Source organism: Macaca thibetana, chromosome 2, assembly GCF_024542745.1.
Source record: "Macaca thibetana thibetana isolate TM-01 chromosome 2, ASM2454274v1, whole genome shotgun sequence".
NCBI lineage: Eukaryota > Metazoa > Chordata > Mammalia > Primates > Cercopithecidae > Macaca > Macaca thibetana.
Window position 1 is genome coordinate 106,288,154 of NC_065579.1, and position 20,409 is coordinate 106,308,562.

Here is a 20,409-nt window from a genome sequence, read left to right on the forward strand (position 1 = left end):
ACACACAAACCTCTGGAGGAATACACTGACCCCTAAAATGCCATGCCCAGTCAATCAATCAACGACGACACTGCCAGGTGTGCAAAGTGCCACATAACTTTCTCCCTCTTTCTTAAGAAGGATAGAGGATGTGCTCCCCAAACAAGAGGGTAAACTGGGAAAGAGAAGGGAAGGGATACCAGAAACCAGAGATGTGACACAGAGAGCAGAAAAGATGACACCATCCCCAGACATGACGGGGGCAGTCTGGATCAGATCCATGGATCACCAGGCAGACACACCGGGACTGTCATCACCACAGCACCATCCTTTACCCTGGGAACAAGGTTTCAAGTGAACCTTGACTGTTTGGGGATTGACCGTTACTAGTGAAGTTACTGCTTTCCCTTCCATGACCCAGCCCTCAGGACCAGCTGAGAGTACTCACTTCACTCAAAGACAGGTCCTGCTGTGACCCGCTCCTGGGAGCTGGGGGTAGGTCATGGGCACTCAGACGCACAGAATCCAGGGCAGCCCACTCCCTCTGATCATGTGCCTGCAGACATCTAGTCTCTGTCCACTCCCCTAACTGGGTTTCCCAGGACTCACTCGTAACCCTGCCCCTGACTTCCCCAGAAAGGACCTCGAAAACTCTCAGCAAAGCCAAAGCTGGACCATGCCCCAGAAATAATTCAGTGCCCTGTGCCTGGCAAGCCTTCAGCCAACAGGGCTAGTGCTGCCCTTCCCTTACACAGCCAAGAGACCTGTGTTAACTTCAGAGTTCTACTCAATCTCGCCAAACCAATCAATCTATTGTTGAAGGATTCATACGCATGAGGCAGAATGCTAAAGAAATGCAAAGGAAGACACACTATGATTCCATTTACAGGACATGCTAGAAAATGCATGACTCCAGGGGCAGTGGTTAGCAGAGACTGGGGGGGAGGGAGAGGGGCTGACTACAAAGGAGCAGGAGGAGTTTTGGAGGGTGATAAAACCCTTTATCTTCAGGGTAGCGGTGGTCACAGGACTGTTGTGTGTTTGTCAAAACTCACTGAACTATAACTTTAAAAAGTAAATGGTACTATATGTAAATTATACCTAAATGGAAAATACTAATTTTTTAAAAGAAGAGCAAAGAAACCAAAAAAATGATTAACTCAAGTTAGGAATGACAGTTGGGGTTTCTAAGTTTCTGCAAATGTTCTAGTTCTTTTTTTTTTTTTTTTTGAGACGGAGTCTCGCTGTGTCTCCCAGGCTGGAGTGCAGTGGCGTGATCTCGGCTCACTGCAAGCTCCGCCTCCCGGGTTCACGCCATTCTCCCGCCTCAGCCTCCCAAGTAGCTGAGACTACAGGCGCCCGCCACCACGCCTGGCTAGTTTTTTGTATTTTTTTTTAGTAGAGACGGGGTTTCACCATGTTAGCCAGGATAGTCTCGATCTCCTGACCTCGTGATCCACCCGCCTCGGCCTCCCAAAGTGCTGGGATTACAGGCTTGAGCCACCGCGCCCGGCCTTTTTTTTTTTTTTTTTTTTTTTTTGAGACGGAGTCTCGCTCTGTCGCCCAGGCTGGAGTGCAGTGGCCGGATCTCAGCTCACTGCAAGCTCCGCCTCCCGGGTTTACGCCATTCTCCTGCCTCAGCCTCCCGAGTAGCTGGGACTACAGGCGCCGGCCACCTCGCCCGGCTAGTTTTTTGTATTTTTAGTAGAGACGGGGTTTCACCATGTTAGCCAGGATGGTCTCGATCTCCTGACCTTGTGATCTGCCCGTCTCGGCCTCCCAAAGTGCTGGGATTACAGGCTTGAGCCACCGCGCCCGGCCATGTTCTAGTTCTTAACCTAAGTGGTAAGTGTACAGAGATTCACCAATTTACCACTACTCTCTGTAGTACAAATATATCTCATTCACTCTTCTGTATCTAACACACTTCACAACACAACATTCTAAAAATATTTAAAAGCACTTAGCCCATGCTAGTTTGTCACACACTCACCCACAATAACCTTCAGATTAAGAAAAGTACATTAATGGATGGGTGTGGAGGCTCATGCCTATAATCCCAGCACTCTAGGAGGCTAAGGTGGGTGGATCACTTGAGGTCAGGAATTTGAGACCAGCCTGGCCAACATGGTGAAACTCCATCTCTACTAAACATACATAATTAGCCAGGCATGGTGGTGCAGGCCTATAATCTCAGCTACTCAGGTGGCTGAGGCAGGAGAATCACTTGAACCTGGGAAGCAGAGGTTACAGTAAGCCAAGATCGCAACACTGCACTCCAGGCTGGGCAACAGAGTGAGACTGCCTCAAAAACAAAAACAAGAAAAGTACATTAAGTCTTTCTGTGAGCAAATTAAGGCAACACGTACTCAATCTTAGAAGTGAGGTTCTAAAGTCAGCTCACAGGGAAGGCACTAGGATTCTCTGGTCCAAGAGCCTCCCACCCACAGGGTCAGGCCTGACCACTTGCCTGACCCCTTGCCTGACCCTTCTTTGAAATCCTGCAAGCAACCATACCCATCCCTTGCAGAAATGAGGGAGGCATTCAAAGCCCTCTACAATTTGCATGCACCTATGACCAGCCCTCCTGTTTGTGTGTGTGTGTGTATTTTTTAGAGACAGGGTCTTGCTCTGTCACCCAGACCGGAGAGCATCGCATGATCATAGTTCACTGCAGCTTCAACTTCCTGGGAAAGGATCCCCCAACCTTAGCCTCCCAAGTAGTTGGGACTACAGGTGCAGACCACCATACCCAGCTAACTTTTTTTATCTTTGTACAGACAAGATCTCGCTATGTTGCCCAGGCTGGTCTCAAACTCCTGACCTCAAGCAATTCTCCCACCTTGGCCTCCCAAAGTGCTTCGATTACAGGCGTGAGTTACCAGGCCCAGCCCCCTTCCATCTTTCCTAGTGCCCATTCTGGCACACTTACACCTCAGACTTTCCTCTGATCCCTGAATGCCTTCTCTACCTCTCCATGACAGACTCCTCTTCATCTCTCAAGACCATATTTAAATGTCCCTCCTCTGTTCCCAGAACACACAGCTATAAGCTACACATCTCACCACAACCCTGTCTTCACCTGCCTGCCTACCTTTGCTGTTCCCTGAAGGCCTTCCCTACCTCTCCGTGAAAGACTCCTCCTCATCTCTCAAGACACTATTTAAAAGTCCCTCCTCTGTTCCCAGAACACACAACTATAAAATACACACCTCATTACAACACACTCTCTTCACCTGCCTGCCTATCTCTGCATTTCCAACAGTAAAGACAGTGCCTGGCGCGTTAAGAGACGGGGAGTCCAGTAATTGTGAAATTGCAGGAAAACTGGCAAGTGAAGAGGGATGCAAGAAATACTTGACAGCTTTGTTCTGTTTTCCTGCGATTTCACAATCAGTCCAGTCCCTGCCAAAGACTAAGTAGGTCTCAATGGCCTCGGACTGGGGCCTAGGGTCCTTCCCACCCAGAGACCTCGCAGAAACGAGACTGCAGGACCAGAAACTAAAGGAAAGAGCCATGATCTCAGAGCCAAGGGCCAGAGTCTTGGGTTCTAGGCTCAGCTCTGCTAGGACTCACTGAGTCTTCCACACACCATGGGCCTCAGTTTTCCCTCCCACTACGTGCAAAAGAACAGCTCACCTCTCGCTCTCAGAGTCACTGGAGATCTCCTCATTCATTTTGCCGCCACCCTTGGATTTGCCTCTGTCCCCCGCAGAGTCGGCCTGGGAATTATACGGTCCTTTCTTTGGTCAGGGGTCCCGACCACCCTGGCACGACCAAGGGCCCCCGCTCGGGTCCCTCAGAACCCCAGGACTGGGAAAGGCCGTGGCTCCCGAGTTAAGCGCACGGCTTTCTAGGATTTGGCCCGCGGAGAGAGGGACGAAGCTGAGTCCAGCAGGGATCCCGGGCGAAGGGCTGGGGAAGGGCCTGGACCTAGGTCCCCTGGATGGGATGACGGTTGTCCCAGTAGCAGGGCTGACCACAGGCCTCAGAAGCGCCATGCTCACCTTTCGCCGCCGCTTGCCGGCCCCCGCGCCAGCCCCGGCCCCAGAGGCCGGCTTTCCCCGCTTACGAGCTCCCGCTGTTGCCGACATGCTGCCTACCAAGAGTGTAGCAGCAGCCGCCGGGGAACTCACGTGGCAGCTGAACCCTCCCAGCTCCCCAGCCGCATGGCAAGACCCCGCGTCCCGATAGGCTTCCACCGCCCGCCGGGCCCCGCCTCCTACTGCTCCATTGGGTCCTTAGGCAGGCTCTGACTCGCCCCCAAGCACCCATAGGATGCACGCTTGTGGCCCCGCCTCCTGAAGTTCCTAGGCTCCCGCACCAGGCTCGAGTAGGAGGCCCGTATCTCCCGGGCGCTTCCGGCCTGAAGCTGGCGCTTGCGCTCTGCTGCTGGCCGACTTCGAAGTCGGAGGAAGAGCCTTCTCTGTGTTTGCGCGCCTTGGCCGCTGGGGGGCGCCAGAGACGCGGAGTCCTTTCGCGTTCTAGAGCGTGACTCCTCCTCTCCTTGGGCAGCCCGGCACTAGACCCAGCGGGGATCCAAGCAGCCCCGGAGAGAGGGAGGCTGCGTACCCGGGCCCAAGATCACCGGGCGACTGGCAGATGCGTGCTCTGCAGGCCCCGGCCACAGGAGCAGCGCTACGGATGCGACTGCCCTGGCCTTGGATATGCCAGATCGAGTGTCCACCCGTCCATGGGACTGGTCGCCTGACTCGGCCTGCCCCAGCCTCTGCTTCACCACACTGGTGGCCAAATAGCCGATGTCTAATTCCCCACACAAGCTCATCCCCGGCCTCTGGCGATTGTTGGGGAATTCCCTCCCTAATTCACTCCTAAGGCTCATGGAGAGTTGCTAGACCTGGGACTGCCCAGGGAGGCGCACACAACCAGGTGAGGTGGCAGCCAAGACCTCTCCTATGTCCCTGCTTTTCTTAGGTGAGTGTCCTACGGTCCTGCCCACAGCCCTCCGCAGGGCAGGGCAGGGCAGGGCAGGGCAAGGCCTGGTGGGAGTGGCCTTTGCCCTCTGGCAGTTCAAGACCACTGATCTGGAGTTCTGGCTCCTCAGAACTCTTGAGTCCATTGGGAAGGACCAGCCTGGCCTTCCCAGCACTGGATTCTAAGCTCCGGAGGATAAATCTGGCCCCAAGAATCCTGCCCCCAGGAGCCTCTGCCCACCCTCCCCCATAGCTCAGTGACTCAGCCCGGCAACCATGCCAGGGCTGAACTAGCTGACACAGTGGGAGGAGCCCTGAAGTGGAAGACAGAGATCCTCCTTTCACTTCCCCTACCCCTCGGGACACACAGGTGAGCTGGAGACGGTAGGGAGCCAGGCAGACCCTGTTGACCCGAGTGGGCAGATTGGACAGAGTCCTAATCTTGCACTTGGGACTGGGGAAAGGGGCGTTTCTGAGTGACAAAGAGCCGGGTGTGGTCTGGGACTGGGAATGCCGTCAGGGTGGACAGAGGACGCAGTGGAAGGCCACCGAAGGGCCAGCCTGGGGTGGGGCAAGTTGATGCTGTGCTGGCCCAGGGCGGGGGTGGGGAGTGAGAGTGGGTGGTTAGGGATGAGGAGACCATGGAGGCCTAAGGGCCTCTCTGTGCCCCAGGACAGCCATGGCTCCAAAGCGAAAGTGCTCGGTACAGACTGAGGGCCCTGAGAAGAAGAAGGGCCGGCAGCGGGGAAGGGAGGAGGACCCCTTCCGCTCCACCGCTGAGGCCCTCAAGGCCATGCCTGCAGAGAAACACATAATCCGTGTGGATCCAACATGTCCACTCAGCAGCAACCCTGAGACCCAGGTGAGCTGCAGTCCCCAGTCAGGCCCAGAGCCTGCCCGCCGATAAGCACAAACACACCCAGGCCACTCCCTCAGGGCTCAGTTCTGGTTTTGGAGCCCAAGGCCCCCAGGTAAGCGCCAGAGCAAGGCCATGTTCTCCTGACCCCAGACATCAGGGCTGTGTCCCATCGGGTCCAGGCAGGTCACGTCTGCCCTTCAGACCCCATGCAGGCCTCCCCCAACCACACTTAGGGAAAGGCTCTGACTACATCAGTCTCCTGGGTGCTCACCCATGTCCCCTCAGGGCAGAGCCATGTCCCTCTCAGATTCCCCCATCCAGGGCCCAGTTGTGTGACCCCGGAACTCCCCACACCCCCATGTCAGGGTTTAGCCATGTCCTCTCACACCGCATCCCCTACGGAAGAGCAGTGACCGCCCAAGCTTCCAAGACAGGGTCCCTCTGACTCCCACTGCTGTTGGACTCCTGTCCCCATCAGAGCCCTCTCGGTGTGCAGCCAGGCACCCCATCTGACCCCAGCCAGCCTGCCCCCCACCTCCCCTCTGGCCCAGGTGCATGAGGACTACGACTGCACCCTGAACCAGACCAACATCGGGAACAACAACAACAAGTTCTACATCATGCAGCTGCTCCAAGATGGCCAGCATTTCACCTGCTGGAACCGCTGGGGCCGTGTGGTGAGTGCCCCGCCTGCTCTGCACATACTCCCCAGGGTCCCCAAAAGGCCACAGCTACTGAATGGGGGGACACCCCCAGCTGTCCGGGGGCACTCAGCACAGGGCCTGGCCCAACACACAGGCCAGCAAATGTTGATGGTGGACATACCCCTGAAGGCTGTCGGTTTCAGGGAGAGGTAGGCCAGTCGAAGATCAACCACTTCACAAGGCTAGAAGATGCAAAGAAGGACTTTGAGAAGAAATTTCGGGAAAAGACCAAGAACAAGTGGGCGGAGCGGGACCGCTTTGTGGCTCATCCGGGCAAGTACACGCTTATCGAAGTACAGGGAGAGGATGAGGCCCAGGAAGCTGTGGTGAAGGTGAGATGGCCAGGGAAGGTGGGCGGGCCCTGGGCTGAGGGAGGGGACTGGTTGGAGAGTCCCTGTTGGTTGGGCTCTGCCGCTGTCCAGCTGCGCAGCCTCAGCCACAGAACTCCCCTCTGGCCTCAGGCTGGCCGGTCTCTGTCTGGTGTCACGCCCTGCCCAGCTGCTCCTGCCCACATGTGCCCTCTATCTTCAGGTGGATGGAGGCCCAGTGAGGACTGTGGCTAAGCGGGTGCAGCCCTGCTCCCTAGACCCAGCCACGCAGAAGCTCGTCACTAACATCTTCAGCAAGGAGATGTTCAAGAACACCATGGCCCTCATGGACCTGGGTGAGGGGTGAGAGGCAGGCAGAGTGGCAGGGGCTTCAGGGTGGCAGGGCTGTGGGGCTGAGTCTCCCCACTCCCCTGTCCCTCCAGATGTGAAGAAGATGCCCCTGGGAAAGCTGAGCAAGCAACAGATTGCACGGGGCTTCGAGGCCTTGGAGGCTCTGGAGGAGGCCCTGAAAGGCCCCACGGATGGTGGCCAAAGCCTGGAGGAGCTGTCCTCCCACTTTTACACTGTCATCCCGCACAACTTCGGCCGCAGCCGGCCCCCGCCCATCAACTCCCCTGAGCTTCTGCAGGCCAAGAAGGACATGCTGCTGGTGAGGGCTGGCAGGGGTGCGGGCAGGCAGTGGGGCAGGAACAGACAGCCTAGGCGAGCGAGATGAGGTACAGGTAGCCGAGAAGGCCCACAGGGATGGGTTGCCTGGGCAGGCTGACAGACGGGTGGGGAAGGCCAGGCAGACAGATAGAGTGGGAAGGGAGAGGTGGATACACAGTTTGGGTGGCTGCAGTACCAGTTGTGTGAGAGAGAATAGGGCAGTCCAGAGGTCAAGTGGGAAGACAAGCTGCCAGGGCCCATCATCCTAGGTGCTGGCAGACATCGAGCTGGCCCAGGCCCTGCAGGCAGCCCCTGAGCAGGAGAAGATGGTGGAGGAGGTGCCACACCCCCTGGACCGAGACTACCAACTTCTCAAGTGCCAGCTGCAGCTGCTAGACTCTGGAGCACCTGAGTACAAGGTGAGTTAGGCCCCATAGAGGGGCCAGGCTATCAGTGGGCACTGTCCCTCTGCCCACCTGCCCTCGAGGTGCCCAGAGGAATACTCACCCTCAGCCTTCTCTTCTTGTGTCTCCAGGGCCTGAGGAGGGCTTGGGACTGGGGAAAGAAAAGAGGGGGATTAGCTCCTGAGCCTCCCACCCTGGCAACCAGCTTCTGCTCTCCCCACAGGTGATACAGACCTACCTGGATCAGACTGGCAGTAACTACAGGTGCCCTACTCTTCAACATGTCTGGAAAGTAAACCGAGATGGGGAGGTGAGGGAGGTTCCTCCACCCCCTCCCCCATCACCACTGTGCCTTAGGAAGATGTCCTTGGCTTATCTGCCCCTTAGCAAATCGTTTAGCAACTCTGGTCAGTTTTTGCCGGCCATGAGTGCGTGTGAGTAAGCAGAGGGGCGCTAGGCCTTGGTCACACCTCTGAGCAGCAGGGCAAGGCGCCTGAGTGCTTGGGTGGCAGAACTCCCATTTCTCACTTCCTCTCCACTCAGGAAGACAGATTCCAGGCCCACTCCAAACTGGGTAATCGGAAGCTGCTGTGGCATGGCACCAACACGGCCGTGGTGGCCGCCATCCTCACTAGTGGGCTCCGCATCATGCCACATTCTGGTGGGCGTGTTGGCAAGGGAATCTACTTTGCCTCAGAGAACAGCAAGTCAGCTGGCTATGGTGAGGTGCCCCTCTGGGCCAAGCCCTGGGAGGGCTGGCGCTAAGGTGGATTGGACCCAGTCCTTGCCCACTGGAAGCTCATGGTGAATCCAAGAGAGGAATCCTTTAATGGTTAATGACTACAGTGCTCAGTGGGTTGTCCTGGGCTTTGGCGGCGGGGTTCTTAGAGGAAGTGTCTGATGGTCAGGGATGGCTTCCTGGGGGAGGTGATACAGATAGGATGGGTGCACCAACCAGACCTGGGAGGGGGTAAAGGGGGAGCCTTTGAGCCAGGTGTGGTGGCACACACCTGTAGTTCCATCTACTCAGGAGGCTGAGGCAGGAGGAGCGCTTGAGTCCACGAGGTTAAGGCTGCCATGAGCTATGATCACATTCTAGCCTGTGTGACAGAGCCAGACTCCATCTGAAAAAAATAAACATAAAAAAGAGATGTCAAGGCAAGGGGATGGGCAGAGAGGCTGGGAGGATATGAGGATGTGGCAGGTCGGGGCTTCCAAACACTTCCTGATACTGGAGCTCAGAGCAATGCCTAGTGGGGGCAGGGTGGGTTAGGGGCACAGAACGATCGATGAGGCTTTATCCAGAGAGTGATGGTGAGCCCAGCTGGACTTGTCTGTAGCAGGATCCCAGTGGCTACAGCTGTGGAGACAGGGGCAGCAGCCAGAGGCTGAAGGGAGGCCATGCTCTCATCCAGGCTGGATGTGATGTGTGCCTGGCCCAAGGGCTGGGAGGTGCAGGGGAGGGGGCCCGTGAGAGGTACATGTAGGAGGTGGGATGGGGAGCGTGTGGGAAAGGGTCAATGCTGTCTCCAGTGACTTCTGAGTTTCCGGCCAGGAGTGTCCTCACCAAAATGACCTCCCCAGACCAGCTCCTCAGCCCAGGTTGACCTCATCATTGGAAGCCAGCTGGCCAAGAGAGCAAGGACAAGGGATTCATCCCAGAACAGATGGGGCTGAAGTTCTAGGATGCCTGAGGTCACCAAGAGCAAGGGGTCCACCAGGAGGGCAGAGGAGCTTAGGAAAGAGTGGCAGGGTGGAGGGCTCAGGAGAGCCAGGGCGAGGAAGTCCCAGGTAGGGACTGATGACGTCAGGAGCAAAGTCAGCAGAGCAGGCCAGGGAGAAAAGCCCTTGCCCCGGGTTTGGTCACTGGGAGGCCATTGCTGACCTTGGTGAGGACAGCAGAGGGTGCAGAGGCCTGGCCATAGGGAGCACAGTAAGGTGGGAGGGAGTGGGCCAGGACAAGGAGGAAGTGACGGCTGGAGCAGAGTGAGCCTTTTCTTGCTGGAGCAGCAAAGCCAGAAGGGATAACATCGCAGCAGAGAGCAGCCCCGTGGGTCAGCAGGAGGAAGGCCGAGCTGCCCACTGGTGCCTCCCTGTGTCCTCCAGTTACTGGCATGAACTGTGGGGCCCACCATATCGGCTACATGTTCCTGGGTGAGGTGGCCCTGGGCAGAGAGCACCATATCACCACGGACAACCCCAGCTTGAAGAACCCACCTCCCGGCTTTGACAGTGTCATTGCCCGAGGCCACACCGAGCCTGGTGAGTCCTCAGAAGCTGGACAGCCCAAGGAGAGAGGTGGGGCCGAGCTAGGGGCTGGGACATTTTCAGGGAGGGGGCTGGGAAGAGGGACAAAAAGAAGCTTCCCTGCAGTCACTCAGTTTGTCATTTGACAAATATCCACTGGTTCAACAAATCATTCCTGGGCATCCCGGAGGGCTTCAAAGAGAGGAGTCTTGACTGAACATTGAAGGATGAGTACGAGTTTCCCAGAGAGAAGTCGGGGCAGACACCACAGGCAGAAGCCCCAGCCCCTGCAGTGGTTTGGAGGTGGGCAAGGTGGAAATGGGCAGGCGTGCCCTGTGACAGACGTGGAGAGTGTAGGGGGCAGGACTTACTGATAAGGCCAGGGACCAGTGACCCCTGGGCCATCCTGGCCCTTGCTATGCCCTGCAGATCCGACCCAGGACACAGAGCTGGAGCTGGATGGCCAGCGAGTGGTGGTGCCCCAGGGCCAGCCTGTGCCCTGCCCAGAGTTCAGCAGCTCCACATTCTCCCAGAGCGAGTACCTCATCTACCAGGAGAGCCAGTGTCGCCTGCGCTACCTGCTGGAGGTCCGCCTCTGAGTGCCCACCCTGTCCCCCGGGGTCCTGCAAGGCTGGACCGTGATCTTCAATCGTCCTGTGCACATCTCTGGTACCCCTATATCACTCCTTTTTTTCAAGAATACAATACGTTGTTGTTAACTATAGTCACCATGCTGTACAAGATCCCTGAACTTATGCCTCCTGTCTAACTGAAATTTTGTGTTCTTTGACCCACATCTGCCCAGTCCCTCTCCTCCCAGCCCATGGTAACCAGCATTTGACTCTTTACTTGTATAAGGGTAGCTTTTATAGGTGCCACGTGTAAGTGAGATCATGCAGTGTTTGTCTTTCTGTGCCTGGCTTATTTCACTTAGCATAATGTGTACCATATTCACCCATGTTTTCACAAATGACAAGATTTCCTCCTTTTTTAAGGCTGAATGGTACTCTGTTATGTATATGCACCACATTACCTCTATCCGTTCATCTATCAGTAGACACCAGGGTGCTTCCATATCTTGGCTATTGTGAATAGTGCTGCAGTGAACTGGGAAAGCAGACATCTCTTGAACATTCTGATTTCATCTCCCTTTGTTGTATACCCAGTAGTGGGGTTTCTGGATCCATATCACCCCTTCTTACCAGGCTCCCCTGTGTCCCAGACGTCAATCCCTTCCCTCCAATCCCTGTTAGCCTTGATGTGGCTGTGGCCCCAGAGTCTTGCCTCCTGAAGTGATGGGTGTGGTAGGGGCGTATTACAGGGACACAGATGCAGCAGCCTCCCCAAGGGGCACAGCTGAGAGTGGCTTGGATCCCACATCCACCCAGGCCATCCATCCTGGCCTGGACTGCATGTCGGAGCCATGTGGTCACCAACGTAGGCTAAACTGCAGGCATACGCAAGCAGCTTTACTAAACATGGTATTCTCTTGCCCCAACCTCTGCCTATCTGTGCCACAACTGTGCTGGGCTTGGGCCTCCAGCCACACTCCAGGGAGCAAGTGCTCACATCGGTTGATGTGGATCATGCACATACTCCTTGCCCCTCCTGGTCCATAACTGCAACAACCTGCTTCCTCCAATTGAGGCTTCAAGGGGGACCCCCACTGTCAACTCAGAACTATTTGTCATCTGGGGACCCACGTGGTGATTCTGTCCTTTATCCCAGACATTGCCAGGTGAATCAAGCATTCCTCATGTCTTGGCACCAAACATCCCTTTGTGTCTTTTTTTTTTTTTTTTTTTGAGCCTGGGTCTTACTCTGTCACCCAGGCTGGAGTGCAGTGGTGCAACCACTGCTCACTGCAGCCTCAGCCTCCTCAGGCTCAGGTGATCCTCCCACCTCAGCCTCCAGAGTAGCTGGGACTACAAGTACATGACACCACACTTGGCTAATTTTTGTGTTTTTTGTAGAGATCGAGTTTTGCCATGTTGCCCAGTTTGGTCTCAAACTCCAGGGCTCAGGTGATCCTCCTGCATCTGCCTCCCAAAGTGCTGGGATTACAGGCGTGAGCCACTGCATGCAGCCTCCTTTGTGTCTTAATCTAAATGTTACAAACAAGTTGAGCACATGTGAGAGGGGCACAGCTCTGCAATCATGAAAGGAGGCAGTTCAGGCAGGAATGCCAGTGATCACCAGGCAGGTCATCCTATCCACAGACAAGGGGTGCCATTGCTGGAGCAGGCCAACATCCAGGCTAGGGTTGCACATTGCATTTAGTTGTTGTGTCTCTTTAGTCTCCTTTAATCTGAAAACACTCCTCAGTCTTTTTTTTTTTTTTTGAGACGGAGTCTCGCTCTGTCGCCCAGGCTGGAGTACAGTGGCACAATCTCGGCTCACTGCAAGCTCCGCCTCCTGGATTCACGCCATTCTCCGGCCTCAGCCTCCCGAGTAGCTGGGACTACAGGCGCCCGCCACTGCGCCTGGCTAATTTTTTCTATTTTTAGTAGAGACGGGGTTTCACCATGGTCTCGATCTCCTGACCTTGTGATCCGCCCGCCTCGGCCTCCCAAAGTGCTGGTATTACAGGCGTGAGCCACCGCGCCCGGCCTTTTTTTTCTTTTATAACTTTGACATTCTTGACACTCAAAGAATACAGGCCAGTTGTTTTATAGAATGTCTCTCAGTTTAGGTTTCTGTAATGCTTTGTTGTGATTAGATTTAGGTATTGCATGGGCAGGAACGTGACATAGATGATAAGCCCTTAGGGAATTCCATCTATAGGGGCATGGCTCATTCTTGGTGATGTTAAATAATTTTAATCATCCATTAAGGTGATGTCCACTATGTTTCTCCACTGTGAAGCTGCCATTTCTCCCTTTTGTAATTACTCAATAATCTGTGGGGAAATACTGTTGGGTGTAAATGTCCCTTTCCTCATCACCTTTCACCCACTAGCTTTAATATCCATTGATGATAACTGAAATCAACTACCTGAATCAATTTTTGCTAAGATGATTGCAAATGGTAGTTATCTAACTCCATCATTCCTTTTATATGTATTAGTTTACATTATCCTTTCTGCCTTTATTATCAGTGTAGACTCATGGATTTTGATTTTATTCAGTGAGTTATAATCCATTACTATTCATTAGTTATTTTGATCCTCAAATTGTCCCAGATTGGGCCAGCACAAGGTCCCTTCTGTGTCCCAATCATTTTTTGAGCACATCCTTTCTCTCTGGCATCACAAGATGTTCCAGGTTCATCTCGTACAAACCTGGAATCAACCATTTCTCCAAGGAGCCCTGGTTTCCTGGAGCAGGAAATGTTTAGAATCCAAGATCTGGGCAATAGATGTGCTCCTTGGTACTGAGGTGTCATTGCTTTTAAGTCCTTTCAGCAAAGAGAGCTAAGGAATGTGTATATGTGGCTGGGCGCAGGGGCTCTCACCTGTAATCCCAGCACTTTGGGAGGCCAAAGTGGGAGGATCTCTTGAGCCCAAGAGTTCAAGGCTGCAGTGAGTTATGATTGCAACACTACATTCCAGCCTGGATGACAGACTGAGACCCTGTCTCTTAAAAAATAAAAAAAGAGGCCGGGCGCGGTGGCTCAAGCCTGTAATCCCAGCACTTTGGGAGGCCGAGACAGGCGGATCACGAGGTCAGGAGATTGAGACCATCCTGGCTAACACAGTGAAACCCCGTCTCTACTAAAAAATACAAAAAAAAGCTACCCGGGCGAGGTGGCGGGCGCCTGTAGTCCCAGCTACTCAGGAGGCTGAGGCAGGAGAATGGCGTAAACCCGGGAGGCGGAGCTTGCAGTGAGCTGAGATCCGGCCACTGCACTCCAGCCCCGGTGGCAGAGCGAGACTCCGTCTCAAAAAATAAATAAATAAAAAATAAAAATAAAAAAGGAAAAAAAGAAAGGGGAGAGGGAATATGTATGTGTGAATAAATAACAAACACATCTCTCTATATCTATTTCTGCAGTTCCAGTCAAACACCACAGAGTCCTTCCATTCTTCCCCAATTCCCTATTTCCTTGATTCTCAAACAGTAAGAACCTGGGTTTCCATCAACATCAATGTATCTACTTATTTGCTCAATCCTACACAAAAAGGAGTTTCAGAATTGCCATACCAATACCCTGTAAAAAAACAAATGTTCTAAATAGAGCTCAAGATGTATCTGATCTTACTCAGTATTTTTTTTTGTCTTTGGACTGAGGGTCCACGGTCAAAGTAACAGTTTGAATACAGGTTCAGTTGTTATTTGGATTGGTTCTTTCTCTTCAGTGTAGTTATGTTATTCATTTGAAATACAGGTAGGCTCAGCCATTTCTGTCTACATTCTTCTTTGTTACTTTATTGTTTTCAATATGTGGAACATTAACATAGTTCCAAAAGGTCCACTCTATGCAAGGTGTGCTCAGAAGAGTCCTTCTATCCCCCTTACTCCATTCCTACTCACCTGCTGAAGGGAGCCAGTTTCATTAGTTTCTGGTATATCCTTCCTGTGTGTGATTTTTTTTTTAACTTTGTTTTGTTTTTTGCAAATATTGCAATACACACACATACATACACATGCTAACAAAGTGTTTTAATTTTTTATTTATATTGATGATGTTGAAGGGAGCATGAACTCTGCAACCCACCATAGTCCCCACCCCTCCCTGTCGCCTTCCCCAGTCCACTTTTCTCATTTGCTGTTCCCACTTGGCCCTACTGAGCTCTCTCCAGGCCCTGGTAACGCAGGGGCTGCCCCGGGCCTACAGAGCTACCTGGGTAAGGACCAAAACTTCAAAAATCCAGCTTCACCTCCCACAGGCAAATGCCCAAGTTCAAGTTGTATTCAAGGACAGGAAGGGACACCTGTGTGGACAGAGCTCCAGGAAGCAAGTGACCTGGATTCCAGGTCCAACTCAGCTGTGTGACCTGGGACCCATTTCTCCACTCTCTGGGCAGGCCCTACTTTTCTCATCTGAATAATGGAGAACTGCACTGGAGCCCTTTGAATTCCAACACAAAATTAGTTAAACCAAGAGGTCCATGTGCTGTCTTCACCATCTAGATCTGCAGCGATGCTGACCCTGTGTCTGTGAGGGGTGCTAGGGCCACAGGCAGAAGTGAGGCTCAGATGAGGTCCCTGCTCTCATGGAGCTTACATTTTAGTAAAGCAGGCTCTAATCAAATGTATGCATAAATATGAAATACCATAGCAGGTAGGGAAAGTGCTGGGAAGAAAAATAAAGCAGGATAAAAAGATTTGAGTGATGGGAAAGTGGAACAATTTTAGAAAAGATGGTCACAGGCTGGGCATGGTGGGGCTCATGCCTGTAATCCCAGCACTTTGGGAGTCCGAGGCAGGCGGATCACAAGGTCAGGAGATCGAGACCATCCTGGCTAACACGGTGAAACCCTGACTCTACTAAAAATAAAAAAAAAAAAAAAAAAAAAAAATTAGCCAAGTGTGGTGGTGGGTGCCCATAGTCCCAACTACTCAGGACACTGAAGCAGGATAATGGTGTGAACCCGGGAGGTGGAGCTTGCAGTGAGCTGAGATCATACCACTGTACTCCAGCCTGGGTGACAGAGTGAGAACCCATCTCAAAAAAAAAAAAAAAAAAAAAAAAAAAAAGGCCAGGTGCAGTGGCTCACACCTGTAATCCCAGCACTTTGGGAGGCCGAGGCAGGCAGATTACGAGGTCAGGAGATCGAGACCATCCTGGCTAACACGGTGAAACCCTATCTCTACTAAAAATACAACAACAAAAAAAATTAGCCAAGTGTGGTGGTGGGTGCCCATAGTCCCAATTACCCGGGACGCTGAGGCAGGATAATGGCATGAATCCGGGAGGTGGAGCTTGCAGTGAGCTGAGATCGTGCCACTGCACTCCGGCCTGGGTGACAGAGTGAGAACCCATCTCAAAAAAAAAAAAAAAAAAAGAGGCCGGGCGCAGTGGCTCACACCTGTTATCCCAGCACTTTGGGAGGCTGAGGCAGGCGGATCATGAGGTCAGGAGATCGAGACCATCCTGGCTAACACAGTGAAACCCCATCTCTACTAAAAAAATACAAAAAAATTAGCTGGGCGTGGTGGCGGGCGCCTGTAGTCCCAGCTACGCGGGAGGCTGAGGCAGGAGAATGGTGTGAACCCAGGAGATGGAGCTTGCAGTGAGCTGAGATGCGCCACTGCACTCCAGCCTGGGCAACAGAGCAAGACTCCGTCTCAAAAAAAAAAAAAAAGGATGGTCGCTGAAGGTCCCTCTCAAGCAGAGACCTGAATCATGTGAGGGAGCAAGCCATGGACAGATCTGCAGCAAGGGTGTTCTTGCAATGGAAACAGCAAATGCAAAGAAACTGGCTTGAAGGGCGGAAGGAACACAAGCAAACTGCTGTGGCTAGAAATACTGTGGGCAAGGAGGAGGGTGAGCTCAGAAAGGGGCAGAAAAGGCAGATAAAAGGGCCTGGTTCCCATCACAGAGGAGCCGAGATTCTATTCTGATCTATTCTGATGACAGGAAGCTCTTGGAGGTATGAGAGCTGGGTCATGCCCCCATCTGCTTTGTTTTTAGAGGGATCCACTTCAGCCACTGTGTAGAGAGTGGACTGTAGAGTATATGTCAGTTAACATCCAGTCAGCAAAACAGAAATTACCCTAGGTATTTCAGACAAGGGAAATTTGATACAGGGAAAGAATTGAATGACCAAATGGGGGATGATGAGGCAATCCAAAGATTAGCAACAGCCGGAAGTCACTACCACCCTAAGACTGGAGAGAGAAAGGAAGTGAATGGTGTTCTGATGCCCAGAGGCTAGGGTCACCCTGCAGGAGCCAGAACCACAGAGGGGGCCACCTGAAGGGAGCCCCTGGCTGAGCTTCAGAGGGCAATAAATCCTGGCTTCTTCCCTCCTCCCATCCGCCAGTCTTGCTGGTAGCTTTCATTGGCTGAACATACCCAAAGTCAGTTGACAAAGGAGCCTGGGAAATACAGTTCCCAGGAAGGCACTGGGGAAGAAGGAAATGAATCTGAGGGCAAACAAGGCAGATGGCCAGCACAAGGTGCAGGAGCCGAGGCCAGGAGACCAGCTAGAAGGATGCTGAAATGGTCCAGGTGAGAGGTGGTGGTGGCTGGGACCAGTTTGATGGTGATGGTGAGAAATGGCTGGATTCCAGAGACCTCAGCGGATTGGATATAGGGCGTGGGGGAGAGGGAGGCATCCTGAGATGGAGTTCACTAAGATGGAGAAGATTCTGGGAGGAGCAGGTTGCTGGGGAGGGGTCAAGAGTCATGGTTCTGTTTTGGACATAGGAAGTTTGAGATGCCCATTAGTGAAAGTCCTGGGGGGGAAATGTTGAAAAGGCAGCTGGATACCCAAGAAAAGAGGAAGAGGCTTCAGATACCAATGCAAGCTATCAGACTATAGATGGGGTTTTGCCATGAAACTGGGTGCCATACCTGGGGGCATATGCCCTACTGGAGTTACACAGCTTTCCATGAGCCAACCACATTGGGGCGGGGAACCCTGCCATTCACTGATTAGTCAGGACTGGGTTTTGTGCCTAATCAGGAAAATGGAGGGTGAGGATCTTGTTCACCCAAACTTCCTGTCCTGAGAATTGGGGAGGGGTGGTTTCCTAAAGAAAATTCAGGGTGTTTAGCCAGGTGTGGTGGTTCGTGCCTGTAGTGCCAGGTACTCGGGAGGCTGAGGTGGGAGGATCGTTTGAGCCTGGGAGGCAGAGATTACAGTGAGCCAAGATTGTGCCACTGCACTCCAGCCTGGGCAACAGAGACCCTGTCTCAAAAAAAAAAAAGAAAAAAAAAAAGGAAAGAAAAAATTCAGGGTGCTTTTACCAGAAGGGCACCTGTTTGCTAGCAGCAAAAACAAAAGCAAACAACAGCAACAAAAAACCAAAGAGCATCTGCCTGCTAAGGCCTCCTCTCACTTATCCCACACAGTATCATGGAGCACCTATTCTGTGTGAAGTTAATATTAGCTGAGCACCTACTATGTGCCATGTCCTATGCTTTTCTCTTATTTTTCCAGCCTCCTTTCTTTCCGAGAGAACTAGCCCTCTTGGGGGGCCAGGGCATGCCTAAGGGTCCTCTTGCTTCAGCTTTTGTCTCACTGGTACCTCAGTTTCCCTTTAATATGAGAGCTAAATGCTGTGATTACCCCCATTGATGAGGATGGGGGAAGACAGAAGATGGGGGCCACTTCTCACCACTGAGAAAGGTAGAGCAGACTCTGGCTGACTCCAAAGCCCACACTCTAACCTTCTCAAGTCTAAGCTCCAGGTCTGTGCCTGCTCTGTCCTCCACCCTGCCACCCTAGAGGCACCCCCAGGCACTTCCACAGCAGAGCCTCCAGCCTTCAGCTGGCAGCTGCTAGGACCCAGGGGGCTGGCGCCAGGCCCTGCCCTCCCTTGCCAGCCCTGTGTGGCAACATCAGAGTGACAGCCAGTACCATCTCCGACAGGGGCTGAGTTGCTGGAGCTGGGCTGGGGCAGGGGAGAAAGACAGCAGACTCATCCTTGCACCCCTCCATGGGCCTGGCCAAGCCCCCAAGAGGATGGCAGCCTGGGCGTCGGAGCCACCTCCTGGGCAGCCAATGAGGTGAGGGGCCGGAAGAGCAAGGGACAAGAGAAGCAGGGGACAGGTGATGGAAATCCTGCAGCTGTAGGCTCCATTCTGCCATCTACATCCCAGCGCAAGGTGAAGCCTGAGAGCCCAAATGGCCAACTACACAGGGCTGAATGCCTCAGAAGTCGCAGGCTCGGTGGGGTTGATCCTGGCAGCTGTCGTGGAGGTGGGGGCACTGCTAGGCAACGGCGCGCTGCTGGTAGTGGTGCTGCGCACGCCAGGACTGCGCGACGCGCTCTACCTGGCGCACCTGTGCGTTGTGGACCTGCTGGCGGCCGCGTCCATCATGCCACTGGGCCTGCTGGCCGCACCGCCGCCCGGGCTGGGCCGCGTGCGCCTGGGCCCCGCGCCGTGCCGCGCCGCTCGCTTTCTCTCCGCCGCTCTGCTGCCGGCCTGCACGCTCGGGGTGGCCGCACTTGGTCTGGCACGCTACCGCCTCATAGTGCACCCGCTGCGGCCAGGCTCTCGGCCACCGCCTGTGCTCGTGCTCACCGCCGTGTGGGCCGCGGCTGGGCTGCTGGGCGCGCTCTCCTTGCTCGGGCCGCCGCCCGCACCGCCCCCTGCTCCAGCTCGCTGCTCGGTCCTGGCTGGGGGCCTCGGGCCCTTCCGGCCGCTCTGGGCCCTGCTGGCCTTCGCACTGCCCGCCCTCCTGCTGCTCGGCGCCTACGGCGGCATCTTCGTGGTGGCGCGTCGCGCTGCCCTGAGGCCCCCACGGCCGGCGCGCGGGTCCCGACTCCGCTCGGACTCTCTGGATAGCCGCCTTTCCATCTTGCCGCCCCTCCGGCCTCGCCTGCCCGGGGCCAAGGCGGCCCTGGCCCCAGCGCTAGCCGTGGGCCAATTTGCAGCCTGCTGGCTGCCTTATGGCTGCGCGTGCCTGGCGCCCGCAGCGCGGGCCGCGGAAGCCGAGGCGGCTGTCACCTGGGTCGCCTACTCGGCCTTCGCGGCTCACCCCTTCCTGTATGGGCTGCTGCAGCGCCCCGTGCGCTTGGCACTGGGCCGCCTCTCTCGCCGTGCACTGCCTGGACCTCTGCGGGCCTGCACTCCGCAAGCCTGGCACCCGCGGGCACTCTTGCAATGCCTCCAGAGACCCCCAGAGGGCCCTGCCGTAGGCCCTTCTGAGGCTCCAGAACAGACCCCCCAGTTGGCAGGAGGGCGGAGCCCCAGCATACCAGGGGCCACCTGAGAGTTCTCTCTCCTGAGCAGGAGAAAGGAGGGTGGTTTCCGTGGGGGCTCATCCAGCCCCTGCACAGGTCACAGCAGGTGCCCTGCTGGACATCTGGCACTGGAACAGGAGGAGAAAGGGTATCTGCAGGCTTTTGAGGCCCACGGACTTCTGAGAGCCAGGAATCCTGGGGTCTGGGCCCAACACTGCATAGCACTGTGCACAGGCCGACCCATCCTTAGGCCTCAGCTTTCCCATCTGCACCCTGCAGCATCTCTAAGGGCCCCTCCAGCATAGGTGGTTTGTGAAACTCACAGGTGGTCCCCAGGCCAAGGTGGGCAGGTGTTACAGAGAAGAGGGCCCTAAGGGCCCACAACCAAAGTGATCCGCCAAGCAGGACAGTATCTGCGTTACAGCCACAGCAGGAAGAACCACTGGAGAGACACTCGGAGGGACTTCCCTGACATCTGCACCAAGGAGAGTCTGGACAAAGCTAC

At 54.4% G+C, this 20,409-nt stretch overlaps 4 protein-coding genes across 7 annotated transcripts in view; 3 read left to right on the forward strand and 1 right to left on the reverse strand.

The window, feature by feature from the left end:
* LOC126948694 (aminoacylase-1) overlaps positions 1-20,409 on the forward strand; it is a 107,517-nt gene that overhangs the window by 42,694 nt on the left and 44,414 nt on the right. The window lies entirely within an intron of this gene.
* RRP9 (ribosomal RNA processing 9, U3 small nucleolar RNA binding protein) overlaps positions 1-20,409 on the reverse strand; it is a 157,030-nt gene that overhangs the window by 5,104 nt on the left and 131,517 nt on the right. Inside the window, exons 2-3 of one of the 2 annotated variants that reach the window (XM_050780875.1) lie at positions 3,987-4,106; positions 3,619-3,701 (exon numbers count right to left, since the gene is read on the reverse strand). In XM_050780875.1, the coding sequence (XP_050636832.1) occupies positions 3,619-3,701; positions 3,987-4,073 (170 nt within the window). In that variant the 5' untranslated portion in view covers positions 4,074-4,106. Of the gene's footprint in view, positions 1-3,618; positions 3,702-3,986; positions 4,162-20,409 lie in introns of those variants that run through there. The other variant, XM_050780874.1, reaches the window with a different exon arrangement.
* Positions 4,508-11,093, forward strand: PARP3 (poly(ADP-ribose) polymerase family member 3). 3 transcript variants are annotated; one of them, XM_050780853.1, is made up of 11 exons: positions 4,508-5,283; positions 5,586-5,775; positions 6,324-6,449; positions 6,620-6,808; positions 7,008-7,140; positions 7,228-7,454; positions 7,723-7,872; positions 8,081-8,167; positions 8,401-8,578; positions 9,964-10,119; positions 10,534-11,093. In XM_050780853.1, the coding sequence occupies exons 2-11, from the start codon at positions 5,593-5,595 to the stop codon at positions 10,701-10,703; spliced, it is 1,599 nt and encodes a 532-aa protein (XP_050636810.1). In that variant the 5' UTR covers positions 4,508-5,283; positions 5,586-5,592; the 3' UTR covers positions 10,704-11,093. The 3 variants fall into 3 exon arrangements, with proteins under 3 accessions (XP_050636810.1, XP_050636812.1, XP_050636811.1); XM_050780855.1 differs by having other exon boundaries at positions 4,897-4,914; positions 5,591-5,775; XM_050780854.1 differs by having other exon boundaries at positions 5,138-5,283; positions 5,591-5,775.
* GPR62 (G protein-coupled receptor 62) lies at positions 18,543-20,223 on the forward strand. The gene has a single exon (XM_050780959.1). It carries the CDS (start codon positions 18,842-18,844, stop codon positions 19,931-19,933), a length of 1,092 nt encoding a protein of 363 aa, XP_050636916.1. The 5' UTR covers positions 18,543-18,841; the 3' UTR covers positions 19,934-20,223.